The following is a 21884-nucleotide window of genomic DNA, read 5'->3' as shown; positions in this document are numbered from 1 at the left end:
CTTTTAATTGATTATTATACCAACAGACCTTTAAAAAAAAAAAAAAATCAATATTCATTACTTTGCAGTTCAAGCAGAAGTGCTCTGAGCGTCTATTGTTGACGCGGATGGTTGATCCCATCTTACCAATAGATGGCAACGGCCCACTGAGCCAAGTAGGAGGTAAAGTAGGGCCATACCCCCTCATATCTTTTTGCATTCTGAAATTATGTTTCCCATTGCTACTCCTATACGTAACTATTAAAGCAGGTTTAGGCTAAATTTGACCGGTGAGAGGACTGTGCATTGCCTTTCACAGCCTTTGCTGTGAGTCATCTGGTTGGAAGCAGATCTATCTGAAATACGTACATCTAAATCTTGGATAGGTTAAGTGGAAGGCTATTTATTTATAGAGACCTGTGTAAGGGGGCTATTCTGTGTGTGGCATGGTGCATTAGTCTCTAACAATTGTTGTAAGGAGTAGATTGCTGGAGCGGAAAGGTTGGGACTTTCGCTATGATGGCTTAAAATGGATTCAGTGCCGGGACGATGATGTCATGGCTGCGAGATGGAGATCATAGGGTTGTGCCTTGTTAGAATATTTCTCCTGTAAAAGTGAAGTCCTGTCAACAGAAACGCCTGCCCATTCCTTCCTGTCTCTTTAGGATACAGACCTAATCACTGAATACATTAAATGTGATTGGCTAGATTTTGTGCAGATGCATCTAACCTCTATTACATCTCATTCTTGTAATGACTGAGCCAATTTAATTGGATGAATGAAAGCGAGAACTCTGCCACAGTACCCTTAGAGCTATTATGTCCGATTTGTCACCCAGTAGCAGCATGAACACATCACACGTTAGAGGCGCCTGGGGCTATGCTAAATAAAAAGCTTCCTTATTTCTGCCAGCTTCCTCACTGTAATCACTAAATGGAATAAACATAATCAGAAAATCTGTATGACACTGTGGCGCTCCAGACTTATCTATTTCCAAATCAAAACATAGTGCCATTTTACGTGTCAAAATGACTGAGGTCCAGTATTGGCATGAAATTAATTACCAAAAGGTAGGAAACATTAAAGCAGTTTGTATGCTTTGTTTAATTTGCAATGATTTCCCAAATCAATTCGATTCGGATTCCCGATTCCAATTACATTTCTGATTGGATATGATATCAATTAGGTTAGGGAAATTTCAGTTACAAAACAATTTAGCTTGGATATTTTATATATGATTTAATATAGAGATTACTAGATAACTTATGCTGTAAATTGTGCAAACAAACAAAATTGTATGGCAAGAACATAGTGGCCAAACAGTGGAATTGCAACTGCAGCCTTATACTTTATGCCCTTAAACATCCATGGTGAAAAGGCATATATTAAAACATTGATTTTGGGATTGTATTAATGAATTAAAAATCACTCCGTTTAAAATCACAAAGATCGATTTAAACCCAGGTCTAGATTTTATGTAGCATATTACTGTCAGAAATGCAAAGATGGTGCTGTAAAGATTTGACTGCCATCTCCAAGTGGTCCTGCCGCAGCACTCAGTTCTTGATCTCCTGCCTATATTAGAGCACAAAAAACAAATGTTTGCTATTATGGGGCTGCAGATTCATGCATACTGTGGGCACTTAGGTGCAGTTAACCACAATTACTTTTTGTTGTGTTGATTATACGTCATAATATTTCACAAATCAAATACTATATGCAATATCATGGTTCCCTCTGATCCCTCAAAATCTCAATGCGTGGATTTAAATTATAGTGCAGAAAAATGTGCCCTCATGCTCGGAACACAAGTTGTAAGGGTTTGACATTAATTTTGGATTTCATACCACTGTATCACAGGTTAGGAAACCAGTTTGACTAATAAGCTCTATGCATACAGAAGTAACTCATTTGTCTGCTTGCACCTGTCTGCCCTTAGATGCTGACCCTGGTTTGATGCCACGGGGATTTGAGCATCTCTTAATCTCAACAGCACTCTCCTTGCCAACCTAACAAAGGCACTGCATGCTCTCCACAGAGCCACACTCCGCTTTCAGGCTTCATACATGACAATAACTAGACTGCCATGTTGGCAGGTTCCAGTGTTCTCCACCATTAAAATCACTAGTGGCCTCCTTGGCAGCAGTTAACAGGTATCCACATAAAGAACAGGCTGTTTCCAGATCTCTCTAGTTTGACTCGCTCTACTGCTTCTTTGTTGCTGTAACATGTTGGCTTTCGGGCTTCATACTTTGTAATCATTGGCTAGGTTTGACTTTGATGTTTTGGCCCAGGGAGGGAAAAATTGTTTGTTTTAGAATTATAAGGCGGTTTGTTCATTTTCCATTACTGGGAGCTGGACAATTTGACTGTGCAAGCCCAGTAATGGATCAGGCAATGTGAATAATGGAGAAAATTGCTAATTATAAAAGATTTTTTCATGGGCTTCCTACAGTAAGAGTGGTCATATCATTCGATCTGTCACCTGGTATGTCCAAAATTGAGGGAACAACTATTCCATAGGTACCAGTAAATGATTTCTAAGAGTCGGTGACATCTGACCTTCAATCTTGCTCTGCTATCAGGTCAGAGTTTCCAACTGTTCACAAGAAATATCAAAATTGAATCTGTGGTTTACCAAGCACCTCCATTTTCTAAAAATAACATAAATGTCAGTCACTTATATTTTGGAGAGTAAGGACCCTTTTTGGCTTGTTTGTACTTGTACAGTTGCTAATCTTCCTCATGTGCCAGACTGGATTCTCTATATCATTGTTGTTGTTTTACACCTGGTACTCTGAGCACCTCAATGAAATGTGTTAGTGAAAGTTGATAACATTAGAGAGGTTGACATAATTAAAGTAACTTTATTGATAGTTGTGTTTAAGTCTGTTCATCGCAATACCAGATCCTCATCAGGGCTTTTCACAGTGCATATTCTTAGCCTCTTTTTACACACTCATTGTTAACACTTTTGACCTATGATTCACACTATACTTCTACTAGCCCTGGGTTAAATGTCCGTTGGAACACATGACTGATGTGTGCACTCTAGAATGATGCCTAACTACTGTTTAACAAGGAGCAATGATAAAATGTTGTCATTAGGGATTTATGTAAGAAGCCCTTAAGCTAACTTTACAACACTTCCAATCATCTCCCTCCCGGGAAATCAAAGCATGCCACTTTGCTTTGGTTTTAGCTAGAATGAGAATTCAAATCAACCTGACATGATTTGAAAACTACGAGCAGGCTGGGGTACATCACCCAAATCTGTTTTAATACGTAAGTAATGTTAGCTTAAATGCTTACCATTTCATGCATGGTAATGGAGAATGTTAAAACCATTACTCCAATAAAAATGCATATTTGGGTGTGCTAACTTAGTTAGTTTAGATTATTCAAGTTCTAATGTTAGGGTCAATTTGATAGAATTTGTAGTCTTTGGCAATATGTTTAGGCTATTCTAACCATTTCATGAACGGAGCATAACTCTGCAAACTCTGGACTAACCCTGCTCCGGAGAAGGGCCAGCCGGCCCTAGGCTAAGGTCAGGGTTAGCCCACTTGGTGTGCCAGAATCGTGCCAATGTAAATGGGTTCTTTGCCCCCAGCTAACAGCTCCCTCAGCTCCCTGCTAAGTGCAGTGTGAAAATCCCTTAGGTGAGCTCCACCGCCAACCTAGATTATGCAGACTGATATGGGTATGTGATACATTCGTAATTGTACGTTGTTGTTTTTTTTTACTTCCATACAGAATAGTATTGAATAGATTGTGGTAAAAAAAAAAAAAAACGAAGTACAGTACAGATCTAACATGATTTATTATACAAGATAAGGCTATACTTATGTGTGTGATACTGTATTTATTTCCAACCATGCATAGCACAATTAATAATGGGGTGTGTGTGTATCAATGAGCATTCTTTATTAATCCAACAGAGTGTTACATAAATAGTCACAGCCTTGTAGCATAGCTAACAGGGCCGGGTCATGAGGTGTAATACTAAAACTAAATTTATCATATGACAATACACGTACACAGAAATAGTTAAACAAACACCAACGGAAACACAAGTATGCACACATGTTGCTGACTTAAAAGATGTAAAGGTGATTTTGCACCAAGTCGATGAAGCATGGTAAATTGTATTGCCACCGGGCAAGTTAATTAACACAATAAATATTACAACATGGTGTAATATCAATGTCTAACACGTAGTGCTACCCCCTGTTCCCTGATGGTGTATGCATAAAGGCTGTGTGTGTGTGTGTGTGTGTGTGTGTGTGTGTGTGTGTGTGTGGTGTGTGTGTGTGTGTGTGTGTGTGTGTGTGTGTGTGTGTGTGTGTTTATGCATGTACATAGAATATGTTTGTGTGCATTTTTATGTATAAACTGCTTTTGAAGATTTCTTTTTTATTGTTCAAACTAATGAGGTGCTGGAGAGGTCTCTCCTGCAGTTACAGCCAACTGCCAAAAGCACTATAAAAGTGGTGGCTGATTTTAGTTTTTTAATTTTGTTTTGGCACATGTGAAATTTGGCGTTCTGTCTTGGGGTGGATTGTTAGATGCTTCTGGAACACATTCTGTAAAATAACAATACGGTCCAATATCCCAGGCCTTCAAACAGCGCTAATGACACGTTTTGCTGATTGAGCCGTCATGAGCTGATTGGCTTTGTTGATCCGGCATCAGCAGCGAAGATACACAAGCTGTTGACAGCAGAGGCAGCCAAATATTATGAGTCAACATATCTAAAAATAAACCACTGTGAGATAAAAATAGTGTGAATGAAGAAATGTCCATGTACTCTGAATAACTATAACATAAATAATAAGTCATATTTGTTGGTAACTTTCAAAAAAGCATTCAAACAATACAATAAACCTGAATGCTAATATTACATAGCTGAAAAGGCTTTAAAAAATGCATAAATTACTCAGCAGCTAGAATGTCTCTTAAAGTACAGTATGCAACCAATTCTTAATAAGCGTCTTCAGTCTAGGTTTGCAAGACTGTTATCTCAAAAGATAAGTCTCTCCTCTTTATTAATTTGGAAATAAAATTGCGTCTTTGCTGCGTTACGGATGCACTCCTGTTTTGTTCTGTCCTCCACCGCTCGCCAGACCACACCGGGAGCATTCACAGAATCACGTGTTTATTAAGCTGGTAACTACCTTCCACTCCAGGCACTCCTGCAATTAAACTCCATGCCTTCTCTTTTCTGGCGTTGTCTTTATAAAAAATATCTGTGGTGCCTTATGTTTTTCCACCCCCAAGATAAATCTCTCGTTGTCCGTGGTGTTGAAGAGGAGACGTAGGCAATATTGGGGGGGGGTGTTTCGGTAAATTGTCTGGATACTCTCGCTGTTTCACTTCCTGCCTGGCTGTTCATATGCCCCACGGCTCGCATTAATATAGACCTGATGCAAATCCTTAGCTGAGAGGCGCTTCACACACGCCCCGTGAACGCGCTGTGGCGCAGCTGGTCGATTCTCAACCATTGACTTGAATGTTTGCAATTGCTAGCAGGGGCCACAGCGCGCCCGGATCGCAGTGCCCATGGGAAAATAGGAGTAACACTGCAGATACATTTAACACTTACTGTACACATCTCACTTTTTAATTAACATTTCAGTATGAACAGCAGCAGGCTAATGGGCTGAGGTTGTGACTTTAAGTAGAAATAGTGTTCCCTTTATTTGTGACAACACGCTGCACAAATGGGCACTAAGGTGATAAATGATCCTGATGGCTTAATAATCAGTTATGAGAAATGTTGGAAATTCACATAAATCCATTTAAGTCAATGCAAATGATCAGCCACATAAGAAGGTACGATGCCAGTGTTACTCTTTAAATTTGTTGTGTTCCATGTGTTCCTCTGAGATACGTTCTTGTAGGATACGAGTGGAGGACGTGAGGCGAAGAGAAGAAACTGGCAAGTAAATCAACACCCCCAATTGAAAAAATTCCTTCTGAAGTTATCACTGTCTTCAGCGATAAACATACATAACACTACATGTGACAGTCTGTAGTTAATCAGAAGAAAAACATTACTCATGAATATGTTCTAAAACAATTAATTTATACGTCTCAAATCAATAACAATTTCCCCTTATTTTAGTGGAATGTGGAATACTAGATAAAATGAAACGTACAATAATAAACCTATATCCTGCGGTGGACATTAAAGACATATTAAAGTCTCCCTGTGGAGTTTTCTTAAACAAGCACTGTATTATTTACATTCACAGTTTACACCACAACTCTGTGAATCATTAAGACTTAACATAAATGCATTTCCTTCCTCATAATATATATTTGCAATGCTGAATTATTAAATATTTGGAATCCTGCTTTGTTACATCATGTTTTACAACATCATGTTACATGTTCTTCTTCCCTGTCTTTTGATGGTGCAGTGCTACTGCCACCAACTAACAGCAGTGTGAAACCATCGGCAGCAATGTGTATGCCTTTGCCTGACAGTTTTTATGTGTATATGTGTGTCATTTTGTGCATGTCAATAAAATGAGATAAATACATACAGGGACAAATAAAACAGGGACTCCCACATCCAAACATTGCGAATTTCCGAATGTGCGTACCAGGCCCATTTTTGTGGGGGCCCATTGTCTCATAATCCCGCCTATGTTTCCATCTACGTACAGGAAAACTAACGGCAAGCTGACTGGTTAATGCAACGATAATGGTTTCTATTATAAAAAATGCTACATCTAAAATATCATTGTCAAATTGATTATACCAGATAAAACCCATTGACCTATCAATGTATCATTGACGTGTCATATCATTTTTAATATAAAATTCTTCTTTTTGGACAAAGATTTTGTGATTCAGTGATTCACAAAAGAAATCACATACAGCAAATATTAACATGCAGTTTCATTTTAGATGGACTTTAGTCTTATGACGGGACACCTCAAAGATACAGACTGACTTAGGAAGTCAGGAAAATGCCACGTTTAATACTGAAAAGATGAATAAATACCTCTCAAATCTCGCAAGACTTCCAGTTATGATTGTTATTAGCCCTCCACTGACATGTCCTCTATACTGTATATTTAAAAGCTTGCTGTATCTATTATGTGACAGTGCACAGCAGGACCTTAACTAATGTTTTGCACGGTTCAGTTGACAGAGAAAAAGAGACAACGTATTAAATGTCCTTTTACTAATCTTGTCAATGCAATAGTGGCTCAGGACACAGCTGAAGCTGGATCAGCTTATTGTGCACAAGGGCTTGTACCATTGTTTGCTCCACAATGCCTGGCAGTGTGCGCCGTTTAGCTGTGTGGCTGAGAAAATCATCCCGGCTAGTGGCAACAATGGCGATACACACGGCTGATCTGATTGCAGTGCAGGAGCGCTCACTTTCATCTGTAATGCTGGAAAACAGATCATGTAGCTGGAGCTCTTATCTTGGAGATGAATGCTGACAGCCAACACAGGCTCTGTGCGCATCCTTCTGTTTTTTTTCCCTCCTAGCTCTTAATCTTTTATTTCCTCTCCTGCACCTCCCTCCCATAGACTTCTCATAGGACTTTTGCTCCTTTCCTCCCTTAATCCGTTACCTGTCTATACACCTGCTTCTTTTTGACTTTATGCTGCTTTTATGCCTACAAAGCGCTTTTTTCTATCTACAGTTTCTGTGACTTATTTTTATTTCTTACCTTTTACCTTTCCTCTCTTCAATCTCCATTCTTTCAGCCAACTTTCCATCTACCTTTTGCACTAACCTCTCCCTCTGCCTCACCCTCATTTCCTCCCTTTTCTAACCTTTAATCCTAATTTAATACCTTTTTCTCTTTCAACACTCTTTTATCACCTGCCCCTTACACTTCCATCCACACCCTACATCCACCCATTTCTTGTTTTCATCAGTATTTTTATCACTCACTCAGGCCAGCTCTAAAAGCCCCATGTAGCCCTCATCGCCTGATCTTGAGAAGATAGCTGATCCCACTGATGCTATTTTAAGCCTGTCATGCATAGTCTCTCTCCTCTTCCCTTCCACGGAGAGCTGGCAGCCACAAAGAGAGACATGAAACGGGCACTCTTCCCTCACAACCAGACTTTCACTTCCTGATTGTGACTTTGAAATCAGTATAATTAACTGTATTGTCAGGGGACAAGCTAGTCTGACAGAAATAGCAGATTTCTCTCCATATGCCAATGCCAAATAGAATTATTTTGAAGTCTTGTCAGATGACTGTTTTAGTATATTTCCAATTGTTAAAGTGGATTTTTTTTTAACACTGTGTGCATCATTCACTGATAAGAAAATATGACCATGATTCCTGCTCCATTTCCATTTCCTCTGTCAAATTAGTCTCTGGCCCAGTCTTAGTGGCCATCCCTCAACTCTAAAGGAGACAGATTATTCTCATTTTCAGGTTCATACTTCTATTTTTGGTTTCTACTGGAACATGCCACATGCTTTACTGTTCACAAAATACACTACTGTTTGTCTGAATAGACAGACAGTATATGAAGTGCCTGTCTCTTTAAGCCCCCCTCCCGAAAAGCCCAGTCTGCCCTGAGAAAAATATGGTAGACCTTTTGTTTTTTTGTAACAGTACTAATTGTACTAATTTTGTTTGCTTTCTCCTCGTATGTACCACATTTTTACACTTGTAAATACTCCCGATGATGCAGTTTGATCGACATCCTTGGCTGATTTCTTGAGAAATAAAAATGCATTTCTTGTGTACTCATTGAAATCACTTTACTATGATGATATGTACATTGCAGGCTTTGCAGTGTGTGAAGGTAAATCACAACTTTGTTTTTTTATACTGTACTCACCTGACATTTCCAACCCTCCTTGCCCACCTGCCCAGCAGACACTCAAGCTTTCCTGTTCCTGCAGATCACCTGATCCAATCACTGGCCTGCACATCTACCCATTTACTAGCTTCTCACGGTAATAGTGCAGTATTTTGTGTGTTTATCATTTTGTAGGGGTGTTAGTGTTAATTTAATTATCAATTTACCCACAATGCACAGCTAATTTCAGTGTACATACATTGACCCACCATTTAACTTCCGTATACCACAATGCAGCGCGGTGGTGTTTTCCCGGAGGAGAAGAAGAAACAAAAGCAACGGCAAAAACTGAAAAGGAAAATGGAACAGGTTCATTTCTTAACAGTGGAATTGTAATATGCAACATAAACAACCTTTTTAACATCCTCTTAAACGCTTCCTTTGTTTCAGAGACGTATTAGAAGTATTTTTGTTTCTGTTTGTTTACATGTTGCTGGGCGCCCCCGCCTCCAGCACACAAATAACCGGCACATCTACTGAAGCGAGTAGTGGGCAGACTACTCTTGTTGTACAACTGGCCTGAGCAAGTCTTTCAGCTGTCTGTTTGTAGCCAACTGTAAGCCTGACTGACCTTTGAGCGGAGGCTCTTAACTGTACCCGTTTCATCCAGACAGTCTGCTTGTTGCTCTAAGTATTGTCGGAACCCCAGCAAGCTCATTCAGTGATGTAGATGTTGCGTATAAAGAACACATTACACTGTGCTGTATAGTAAATGTGGGATCCTAATCCATTGCATCGTCCAAAATCATTTAGTTGTTCCTGTATTCACTACTCTCTATATAGTAAACATAGTAGTTAACTCTATATAGTGAGCAGTAAATTGAGATTAGACACTTTAAATAATTTTCATTTTGTGTCATCACTGACGGTCACAGAACTGTCATTTTTGCATGTATAAAATAAGTAGCGTTGCATTGTGGAACAATGAGCGTAAGTATTATATAACACTACGTTTTCTGTTTGTTTGTGGGAATTCTTGAGACACTCAAAATGGATTGAGAGTAAATATAGTACTATATTAAAGTCTATAAATATAGTACTACCTTATATTTGCAGTAAATAAGGATTGATTTTGGATACAGGTTACAACTTACCTTTCCTTTCTGCACCTGCATAAAAATATATAACACTGTCATTACTAATGTTTTATTTCATGCAATAACCACACACTAAACTCAGAAAACTTGTTTTAGACAAAAACAGGGCATTGGGCAGAGGCAATGAAGTGTGAGGACATCTTGTGTCAAGTGAAGCCCTGATAGATGCCTTTGCAGGGAGTTGTAGGCATCACACTGTATGTTTGGACTAGGATCTAACCACAAATGCTGATGTTCTTCTGCCAGCACCCAATGATGTGACTAAAAACCCTTTGCCACAATATTCAGTATCAATGCAGTAATTTGCAATAAGCATAACACCATTTTATAACTGAGGTGGAGATGATGACAGATGAGTCATCCTCTCATCTGTGACGCATTCATCTCAAATCCATAATCAATTTTAAAATGTCACTATCTTTCTTGATAATTTGTGGACCCCTGAGGGTGAAGACGACCACAACAAATGCTGATGAGAACTGGGAATAAATACAAGTCTTACATCGCTGTACAGAATATCTTGTTTATTGGTTGTCGTCATACATTTTCAAAATGACTATATGCCTTGTATCTAAAGACTTTCAGATGATTTGTACTGTCTCTAAAGGCAGACAAATTAACTCCTGGAATACAGAGCAACTCTCACCACAGATGTTTGGTTGTTAACGAATAACATTCAAGTAAATTTTTGGACATGAATCCATGGATAATTTTAAGAACAGAAATTTTTTCATAGGTAAGTTTTGTAATTGCATAATTTTCCATAATTAAACTATGTCATATTTTCTATAGGATTCTTGGTGAATCAAGCATTTCCATGAATTATGTTCATATGCCTCTGGTGAGAATCACTCTGTTTTTAGTCACACTTCACTCTTTAATTGAAAATGTTATACACCTGTGGAGGAACAGCGGACACTATCAACACATTTGTGCTTATCTTTTTTTTTTTCAAGTTTTCTTTATTCTGTTAAATATCAGTTTTTGACATACTCTTTTTCACAAGAACAGACTAAGTTATCTGTTATATGTTTTGTATACCAACATGCTCACAATGTATCTGAACCATTTTTTCCTCTTTTTTTTGTCAGAATAACATACATAAAAACAGACGCCCTTTTGTTTCAAACAGTGTGTGCCAGGTCTACCATGGTGGTACCAGAATAGTGTGATTTTTTTTTTGTGGTCCGCAGGCTCATCAAAGGCAGGAGGAAAATAAGAGGTCTTACAGTCACTTGCAGGGCATGACTATAAATTCAGGAAAGAAAATCACAGACGGTAGTCGGGCACTCCGAGATAATATAAATCACCAAACTTTACATCAGTTCAGTCACTTTTTCATACATCACATTTGACTTGAAAACAGTCATTCTTTATCAATACGATTTACATAATTTGTTCTTTTCAGGCCTAAAGAACTTAAAATCATCTCATGTGCTCTGAAGGTGAAAACTGGTCAGCTTTCTCTCTCGTGATTTGTGGCTGTGTTGTGCATGTTAGGGGATAATTCATATTTCTCTCCTTTTTCAAATACTTTGTTTGTTTTTCTTTATACATTGTGCAAAAACAGCTGTATTCTACTCTAGAAGGCCACCAGGTGTATTGGTATTTATTTTACCTCTGTCTGTTCAACAGCATTTCTAATCGCGTCTTACGACAAATCTGTTTTGAAAATGCTCTCATAGATTTCTGGGACTGACCGACCTTGTTGTTGAATCACCTCAAAGTAAACAAACCCAGCACATTATCAAAATGGTAGGCAGAGTCGAGCAAACACAATCCGTAATATCCCTCCGCTTAAGCTGGACTGATTATGAACAACACAAGACTAACTCAGAAATAACTCGTATGAAAAAAAGCTATAAAAACAATTTTCCCTTGACAATTTGAGACTTTCCCCTTCCACATGGATCATGTTTATTCAAACAGTTTGCTGTGCTTGGATCATTTGGCCAGATAATAATTGTAACAGCGACTGAAAACACATGTTCTATTGGTAAAAGGAAAAACAACTTGATACAGTATATTATGTTGGCATTCTGTTCTCAAAAAGCTTGAAGCAAATATCTACCTAAGGCAAACTTTTGTCTGGCCTAACACTCAAATTCCTTCTGTATTTATGAGCTGTAAGAAGACCAGCATTTGTGTGACTTTTGTTAATAAGCTCTTGTTTGTAAATGGTCAGTGTGCACCTACAAATTGAACTTTTTTGTTTTGGTTCAGACCAAGAAAACCAACAGGGAATACAATACCTGTACAAAGATTCACATATAGTGCAGGCAGTTTAGTTGTGCGCTGGTCTTTACTCCAGCACTTATTATTTATTTAAATTGAAACAGATCTGAAGTTAAAGTTGACTGCATTGTTTGGTAACAAACGTTTTAGGGTTACAGCTGAACAGTTTGTACCTTTTTCAGTTTTGAACAGACTTACCATTTAGTTTTTGGTTGTTTTAAAGGCCTGAACATTGGTCTTCAGATTTATTGATTGCAAGTCAGTATTGCTGAAATGTTTTTGCCTCTTGCCTGTTTTGCACTCAGACAAATGTGCTGACAGTCCGTTTTTGACATTCTTGTCTTGGAAAGCATGTAGCTTATCATTTGTTATAGTGGTAAATATATAATGTGTTACAGGTGTGTGTTTTATTTTCCCCTCGTCCCTGATGGCCCAATAGTCTAAATGATAAAACAAGAATGGCTGTATTACATTAGCGTCAGTCTACTGCATGACTAAAAACAGCTCAGCAGCCACACGTCATGGATTTGCCTGTTATATACAGAGAGTATAATACATTATTCTGGTTAGGTATGATTTATTGTGTTTATTTACATATAATGTGTAGTCTGGATTAACATATTTCCACTTCAGCTCATAAGATAAATTACTTTTAAAATGACAATGTAGTATCCCAGCAATGTAGAAAAATAAGTTGTATTCATTGTATTGACATGAGAAAAATGGTTGGCTTTTATAGAGCACCTATTTTAAGCATAAGAATGTATACTGTAATAAACCATAGACATATGGGCATCATGGAATATACTATAACTAGAATGTCTTACTACCCATGAATCAATTCTCTCACAGGAAATACATTTTATGGGCAACATAAGGGGATTTGATAATCTATTGATTTAAAGGCTTTTAGATAGAAAAATAATTATAATAGAACTTTGTTTTAATTGTCTATTTCTATTAACATAAGGGATATGTTTAAAAAAAAATTGATCTTTTAATAGGTTTATGCATTTTTTATTCTCGTGTGTGTGTGCGCTTTCAATTTAACTTTCCACTTTGTGCTGTGTAAAAGCCATGATTGTTTATGAAGCACATTCCTCTGCACTTTCATAAGCTGCAATAACCACAAATAATACAAAGCTTTAATCAAGTTCCTCTGTGAAAAGTTTTCCCTTTTTCAGTATCTCTGTTTTTATTGTCCTACTCCCAAGGTCATTCTGAAATACCATCTATACAAGATATTTCATTAATATTTACGTTTTTCTAACCCAAGCTACGTTTTTCATCACAACTGTCTATCACACAATTCATAAATACCAAGATTTTTACCTTAAGCTGCAATCAACAAACACATCTTGTCAGTTGTTTACCAATCTTACCAGCTACTTCCTCTTATTGAAACTTAAATGAAATCTAATCAAATGTGTCTGATACATTGGAAGTAGTGAGTGTTTAGAAGCTTCCTTCTATAGACATCCTTTTTGAAACATTTTTCTTCTACCATTAAAACATTTTATGATCTTTAACTGTAATTCTCACTGCATCATGTATTTGTTTCCTTAGTAGTTTATACTGTTCAAATCTGCTTTTCAATATATCCAGTCCCTTTTTATATATGTTCTCTCATCTACACATCTCCAAAAAAACTGATTGTGATGTCAATTAACTAATCTGAAAATGATTGTATTAAATGGCATTAATCGTCAAAAGTTTGCCATCATAACTCTCAAAAGAATTGTTTTACATTTACAACATTGCTGAACATCTGTGTGCTTTTTTTCTTTTGTGGTGGTCCAAGAGCCTTAAGTAAATAAATATCAACTTACTGGGGAAATTGAATTGTTTTTAAAATAACCTGTGTGACATCTTTATGTAACAACATTACAACACATCGACTTGGACTGAGCAAGGTGTGCGTAAATGCCTACATGAATAGTGGCTAATATTCACTAAATACATGACCAGCTTATCTTCGTAAATAACCCAGGGGTTTCATTTATGACTGCAAACAAGAACCACATCGATCGGCTCCGTCACTGGACCCTATTACCGATAACTATTGGTCACCGTGTAAACAGTCGGGGAAGAAAGCATCCGTCTGTGTTGATGGGTTAGCCTGCATAGCAATCCTGTCCCATTCTGTCTGTTTACTGTTGGTGACATATTGAGCATAGTTTAAAAGACCTCACGATTGTTTGCTTTCTGTGTGGGAATGAAGGGTTGTGAGTGTTGTGTTCATTAAGGTGAAGTAATTGTTAATTAGTAAATGACTTATTCGTCACACAGCAACCTGGTAATTGCTCCATATAGTCAACACTTCTAAAATCAATGCAATGCAGGCTAGTTTGATGCACTTAGGATAGTTTGCAACATAACCGATATTGGGAGGAGAAAATTGATTGTGCTCTTAATGAAAATTTACCTCCACCTGCCTCAGAGGTCCCAAAATGTTTGCTAAAAGTTAAGTAATTAACCAAGCTGTTTACGCCACCCTGGCAGCAGAGCGCTCTGGGTGTATTTATAGTGAGAGCACTGTCGGGACACCATGAATTATTAATTGGTCCTGATGCAGATTTATCTGTGACCTCTAGGCCAACTGGGTGCAAGAACACACACACACACACGCACGCACGCACGCACACACGCACGCACGCACGCACTCACACACAGACACAAATTACCACACATTTACATTCTAAATCAATGTGTCTTTGTGGGCCAAAACTGTGGCTTCTGTGATGTTTTTTTTCAGCGAAAGTTTGACAGATGATAGTGTGTGCAGTCCAGTAACCCTTGGCAACCCCCATTAAGGCTAAAAGCCATTAGCAAGCATTTGGTTGGTTGACTGGTTCATAGAGGATGTCTTTCGCCCACTTGAATTAAACCTCAGGGATACATTATTCATAGCTCTGAAGCATTCAGTAAGGTACAGCACATACTTACAGTACATACATCAGGCCTAAACTACATACACACACATATGCACTACATATGTCAATAGGAGAGTTTTTATGCTTCTTACTAGCTTCTTTGTAGACTTTCATCCATCTGGCATAAAGGTGTGGATTCAAATTCAAGTGTTATCTCCCTTTTGTTGCAAAAGTCAAGATCAAAAAACATGTAAACTGATCCGTGGCCTTATGTGTCTGCTACCTCTGTCCTGTTTCCTGGCTCAGAGGCGGTACTTTCTCAGCAGGTCGGCCTGCCACATGTACTTTCTCTCAGGGAACCTCTCCGGGATCTTGATCTTGCGGAAGTCTTGAATGCACTTATCCAGCTCCTCTTCGACCGTCAGCTTCTCTTTCACTGGCCTTTTCTTGCAGGTGCTGGTGTCGCGGGAGCTTGCTGTAAGCGTGCGCAGCAAGTCACTCTTTCGCCGCTGGTCAGACTGCTGAAGCATGGTGATGGGGCCCTTTTTCGCAGGCCTGTCCAGGGTTTGGACGTTGGCGTGAGGGTGTGACTGGCGGTTGACGGGTCCGCAGATGACTGTTCCCTGGGGAGAGCTCGCTTCTGACTGGCTCTCGGAGCTAGAGGTGGAGAGCTCGTTAAAGGAGGTGCCGCTCTCACCCTCTCCGTCGCCCTTGTGGTTCTTGCAGCAGCAGTCACATGGAGGGGAGGACCAACGTGATGGACCACCTGGAAAGAGAGGGAACCAGAGAGGAAGCTAACATTAGAGTTTATTGCAGAGCTATTACTTCCACCTTTTCTTTCATTCTGGGCCGATCATCATGAAGAGAAAAATGAGACAGTGACACAAAGAGAGCCAAAAATGAGTAAGACAGGAGAAGAAAGGCAAAGTAAAGAGAAGAGAAAAGTCGGCTAATGCCAAATGGCTTTCACTTAGAACAAAGTAACGTGACATCATAGACACCTGGCTCGATTCCAGTCTAATCATTGAAGTAAGCTGGCTGACTGTGTGACAAGCCTATATTGTTCAGAGAACTACCCTCATAGATTCATGCTGTCACATGAAACAAAGGAGCTAAACCATTTGCAACCACACAACAGAAGTCTAGATTGACATGCACATACAGTAAAACACTGAAGGCAATACTATTTGGATTCCATGCACGAGTGACCACTGCAGAACAAGTTGAACCAGGAACAATACACATTTAATCAATTCAAAAAATTGTTTGATATAGATATACAGTTTAGAAGATGTAGCAGAGTTGTACAAAGATGTCTAGGTTACATATTTTTTAGTTATAAATAAATCATTCAAACATTGTTGAAACAATTTTCTTATTTAGGTTAGCAATATTTTAAAGAAAAAAACAACCTGTTCTTTGAACCTTCTGGGTTATTTTTCCATCACCCTCTATAAAATGTATTATAAAATGTTTTTTTGTTTTCACCTGACCTGGAGCCTACAGTGATCAGGCATTTGTGTCAAAAACGTTGCGCAGAGTATCTCTGTGTTAATTTTCAGGCAGCTGCCCAGACATTTTGGTCTTGACCAATGATGAGACAAATGCAGTGATCCACAATCATAGCTGAAAGGAATCAATTGTCCAGCCTAACCTCTGTGTGATTGTACAGTGAAAAGCTGAATGACTCTCTAGCACTACACCTCTCACTGCAGGAGGAAGCCATTTATTTTTCATGCAAACCACCTGAATAATTGAAGGGGTATCTGTTGCTGATGGACTCCACTGTGTTTGGTGAGGACAGAGACCAAAACCCACGAGTCAAACACACAATTATGTTCTATTCTGATTTCGAGCCCCGCTCCTCACCATCGACAATACCACACACACACAAGCATAAGCTTCTGCTTTAGAAGCATTCTTTACTCATCAACTTCAATAGGACCATGGTTTTCTTTTCTATAAATAAGGCTGCTTAAAATAAATGCCCCCCCCCCACCCTGCTTTTTTTTTTGAACTCACCAACCAACATTTGTTCCTCCGACCAGCGCTCAGAAAACTCTCCCTCTATCTACATCTATATATCTATTTATATATATATAGATATATAGATATATATATATATATATCTATATATATATATATTAATATATTAATTATACCGTGTGTGTGTGTGTTTCAATATGTATGTATACACTTACATACAAATCTACCTTCTGTATGGGAAATAAGCATCACCCATCAAAGGCAGTGACAGAAATGGAACACTACACCCTTTGTCACCCAGCAGCTCTAGATCTCTTTATGGCATTTTCAGATTTCTAATGCACACATACACTATCATATATTAGTGTGATTTGAAGGGACTGAAACAACTAGAAATGTATCAGCCTTAGATAAAAAGATGTTTACGTAATACAGTTGCAGGATAGAGGACGTAACCCCATGACAGATGCAATTAAGTCTCTTTACAACCTTTGTTTAGGGACACATGAGTTAATTTATGTCACTCTGAGTGAATAGCTAGCCCTGTGATCGATGACATGCAGACAAGTAATTGGTGTTTTGAAAAATGACCCCAGACTGGTGAATTGTTAAGTCTGCCAGTAGCAAATCTGCCTATCCAAATAAAATTAGCGTGATGAGATGGCTAAAGCTGCAGTAAGAAGTGCCGTGTGTGTGTGTGTGTGTAGCCTTGCATGTGTACATTTGATATTTAACATTCTGATTAAACTTAGTAATTATATCCACCTCCATGTAGCGCTTCACAGGTTTTGACAGTGACATTCTGCATTAATTTACAGGTATTGTAAACAGCTATTAGCCTCGTGAACACTAAAGATTACCAGGGAGGGATCTGACAAATTGTCTATCGAAAAATTATATTAAATGGACTTTAAAATCCAAGCCCTGATAAGTCAGATTTGTAAAATAAGTCAGTCTTAATGGTGTCTCAGTCTCAGCTACAAAGTGATACTTTAATTACGTTCCCAAAAGATATATCAGTGTGCAGTGTTAATGCTTCATAGCACATTGAGTCATGGTAGTGGTAAAAACTAACATCTTCTATTAACTGTGAAAGAGTGAAAAACAAAATGTGTAAATGTAAATACCTGCAATTTCTCACTGGTATAGGGTTATAATATCTTACTAATTGAGGGGAACATTTAACTGTTTTTCTGTCTGGTTGAACTCATTTATATCTTTCTGTATTACTCCTGCCATATACAGGGGTTGGACAATGAAACTGAAACACCTGGTTTTAGACCACAATAATTTATTGGTATGGTGTAGGGCCTCCTTTTGCGGCCAATACAGCGTCAATTCGTCTTGGGAATGACATATACAAGTCCTGCACAGTGGTCAGAGGGATTTTAAGCCATTCTTCTTAGAGGATAGTGGCCAGGTCACGACGTGATGCTGGTGGAGGAAAATGTTTCCTGACTCGCTCCTCCCCCAAAGTGGCTACAATATTTAGATCTGGTGACTGGGCAGGCCATGGGAGATGTTCCACTTCACTTTCATGTTCTCAAACCCGTCTTTCACCAGTCTGCTGTGTGTATTGGTGCATTGTCATCCTGATACACGGCACCTCCTTCAGGATACAATGTTTGAACCATGGATGCACATGGTCCTCCAGAATGGTTCGGTAGTCCTTGGCAGTGCGCGCCCATCTAGCACAAGTATGGGGCCAAGGGAATGCCATGATATGGCGCCCAAACCATCATGATCCACCCCCATGCTTCACTCTGGGCATGCAACAGTCTGGGTGGTACGCTTCTTTGGGGCTTCTCCACACGGTAACTCTCCCGGATGTGGGGAAAACAGTAAAGGCGGACTCATCAGAGAACGACACATGTTTCACACTGTCCACATCTCAAGATTTGCGCTCCTTGCACCATTGAAACCGACGTTTGGCATTGGCACGAGTGACCAAAGGTTTGGCTATAGCAGCCCGGCCGTGTGTATTGACCCTGTGGAGCTCCCGACAGACAGTTTTGGTGGAAACAGGAGAGTTGAGGTGCACATTTAATTCTGCCGTGATTTGGCCAGCCGTGGTTTTATGTTTTTTGGATACAATCCGGGTTAGCACCCGAACATCCCTTTCAGACAGCTTCCTCTTGCGTCCACAGTTAATCCTGTTGGATGTGGTTCGTCCTTCTTGGTGGTATGCTGACATTACCCTGGATACCGTGGCTCTTGATACATCACAAAGACTTGCTGTCTTGGTCACAGATGCGCCAACAAGACGTGCACGAACAATTTGTCCTCTTTTGAACTCTGGTATGTCACCCATAATGTTGTGTGCATTGCAATATTTTGAGCAAACTCACCAAACTAACTCAAACTTACCCTGCTAATTGGACTTTCACAGTCTGCTCTTATTGGTTCAATGTGCAATTAATGAAGATTGGTCACCAGGCTGGTCCAATTTAGCCATGAAACCTCCCACACTAAAATGAGAAGCGTTTCAGTTTCATTGTCCAACCCCTGTATATATTAGGTAATACTATAATAACACTACTAATTAGATTTTTCAATATACAATGCACTATTTTCCACAGATGGTCCGATTAAGGGTCAAAGCATTTGCCTGACACCCCTAGTCCAATTTTGCCTAACCGTAGATTAATGATGCATTTTGGCAGCTACAAAATTTACACTGATGGAGGTGCCATAATTAAAGGTCAAGGTTTCAGATTTTAAAGGCTATAGCTGCCACACAAACTGTTTGATTTTAATTATACTAGGGAGGAATGATGCATGTGGTTACTAAGTGGCCCAAAGAATGCCTGCATCCATAACTCAAGGTGAGCATTTCAAATTGAAGCCTTCTTCTTCATCTTCATTTGAGGCTATAATAATAATGAGCTTGTTCGAGATGAGCAGGTCTGTGCAGAACCAGCGATCGCCGCCAAATGCATGCTGGTTAGATTTGTGTCCGACTTGATCCCGACTTGCTCTGACATCATGCACATGTGGGCAATGAAAAAATTACATGAGATCAAGGCGGACGCAGGCACCGCAGTTGGTTTTCACCGACTCCCGAGACCCAGGCGGACACAGAGCATGTTGGGAACCGCTGACTTCTTAGCTGATTGGTTCAGAATCGACTCAAAATTATAATGTTTTGTATACATTTTTCATTGTTTTTGAATCTGAGGGATTTTAATTGCCATTTGTCTGATTTAAAGGCTTTTTCTGTACAGAACAAGTGTGGCTGACAGTGACGTTTAGAAGTCAGAGAGACTAAATATGTTCAGATTACGGATCATCTACAGTCTGTTGTTTATTAACATCAGCAACAGATCGAATGTAGAACATTTTGACAGCTACTCTGTCTTAATAAAAACCACAGGAGACTGTGTACAAGCTGAGACAGTATATATGTGTCTGATAACATTTTATTAATTCGGATCTGACCTAACAGGATGTCAGTGTTTCTTTGACTTCCTGTTCAGCCTGAAGGCTGCTGGAAATGGCTGGAAACTGTCCATCTTTACCGCAGCTTTTTGACACCTCCCCCGCCTGCTGCCGCCAGCTCTCGTCCACTTTACAGGCGCGGCGCAGTTCATCTCGAAAGAGCCTAGTGTAAACTGCAGCAACTGTGATCACTTTCCTTCCCCATACCTGGGTAATCCACTTACTGGGACAATATCTTTGTAGATTTGTTTTGTCACAAACTTATTTATTTGACATTAAGTAAAACTCAATATTAATCCTTGATATACAGTATGTAACTTAAATAAGGCTTCAGGGTGGCCTACCACTAAAATAACAAACAAAACAACCCTATCTAGAAAGTAAGATATTAACCTAAAGAACCAAACTATGGCCAAAAGAATGACAAACAACTTACCTCCCTAACTTATTAAACAGGAGAAAACTAAATTAACACACCCGGCGGTGCACCCTTACTATTGAAATGAAAAGTACTTAATCTAACACAACAGCTGAACGAAGACAAAATGTGGCCGGTTGGAAGGTGAGGAGGATGAGGAATGCCTGCTGCCCGCTGACGGCCGCCATCTTGCCTCTTTAAATATCCGTTGATCCCCAGCTGCAACCAATCATGGGTTGGGCATGTCTGCTTCCACCAATTATCTCCCAGCTATGGCAGAGCTTCATTTGGATGTGAAAACCAGATAAAGCACAGGACACATGTACACACAGCAAACCACAAAAACAACTATGACAGCAGTTGTAACGATCAAATTAATTAAATTACCAACAAGCAAGAAAATCTGGAAATAAACTAAAGTAACAACAATGCTGCAAGCAGAGACGTGTGATGACATTAAACAACCTCACATAATGGTAATCTATTCAAACTAGCCTGTGCACTACACTGTCCAATAAATCAACTACATTGTTAAATGCAAACACTGCAGCCCAAAGGAAGAGTAGTGGGCTTGTGGCTGGAAGGCCACCAGCTCCCACCTGGATCCTCAGGCTGAAATTGGGCAAGTCTGTGCACCGGAGAGCTTGCCTTGTGTCTTTGGCAAGGCACTTAATCCCCAAACTGCTTCAGGGACCAACACAAAAGACTTTGGTTTTACTGAGCTTCCCCTAGGTGAGATTGTGTTTAACTTCGAAGCAGGAAAGAAGGGCATTTTTGCTCAGCAAATCTATAGTACCTTGGAAAAACAAAAAGGGGCAATCCTACATGTGAGGATGTGCCGAATGTCAGGCTTTATCCCACGTACATCATTTGAGCCAGACTAGCTTGTATGTGTAAATATGGTATAGTATAATTCAGGGCGGGAACATAACTTTTTTTGCCCACCAGCCACAGTGGGAGGTGGATGTCCAATTTTACCAGCCACTTATATTTTTTACCAGCCA

At 39.3% G+C, this 21884-nt stretch overlaps 1 protein-coding gene and 1 long non-coding RNA gene across 2 annotated transcripts in view; one reads left to right on the top strand and one right to left on the bottom strand.

Annotated features, from left to right (window-relative positions):
- The first annotated feature begins 1337 nt into the window (after positions 1-1337).
- LOC116700411 (uncharacterized) lies at positions 1338-19582 on the top strand. The gene is made up of 3 exons (XR_004334645.1): positions 1338-1387; positions 1793-1794; positions 19571-19582. It is a non-coding gene; the product is annotated as an uncharacterized LOC116700411 (long non-coding RNA).
- Positions 10440-21884, bottom strand: part of kctd16b (potassium channel tetramerization domain containing 16b) — a 76215-nt gene continuing 64770 nt past the window's right edge. Inside the window, exon 2 of the mRNA XM_032533553.1 lies at positions 10440-15804. Within this exon, the coding sequence (XP_032389444.1) occupies positions 15341-15804 (464 nt within the window). The 3' untranslated portion in view covers positions 10440-15340. The remainder of the gene's footprint in view (positions 15805-21884) is intronic.

Source organism: Etheostoma spectabile, chromosome 13 (genome assembly GCF_008692095.1).
Source record: "Etheostoma spectabile isolate EspeVRDwgs_2016 chromosome 13, UIUC_Espe_1.0, whole genome shotgun sequence".
Taxonomy (NCBI): domain Eukaryota; kingdom Metazoa; phylum Chordata; class Actinopteri; order Perciformes; family Percidae; genus Etheostoma; species Etheostoma spectabile.
The sequence above is the reverse complement of the archived record's forward strand: the minus strand, read 5'-3'. Positions and strand labels throughout refer to the sequence as shown.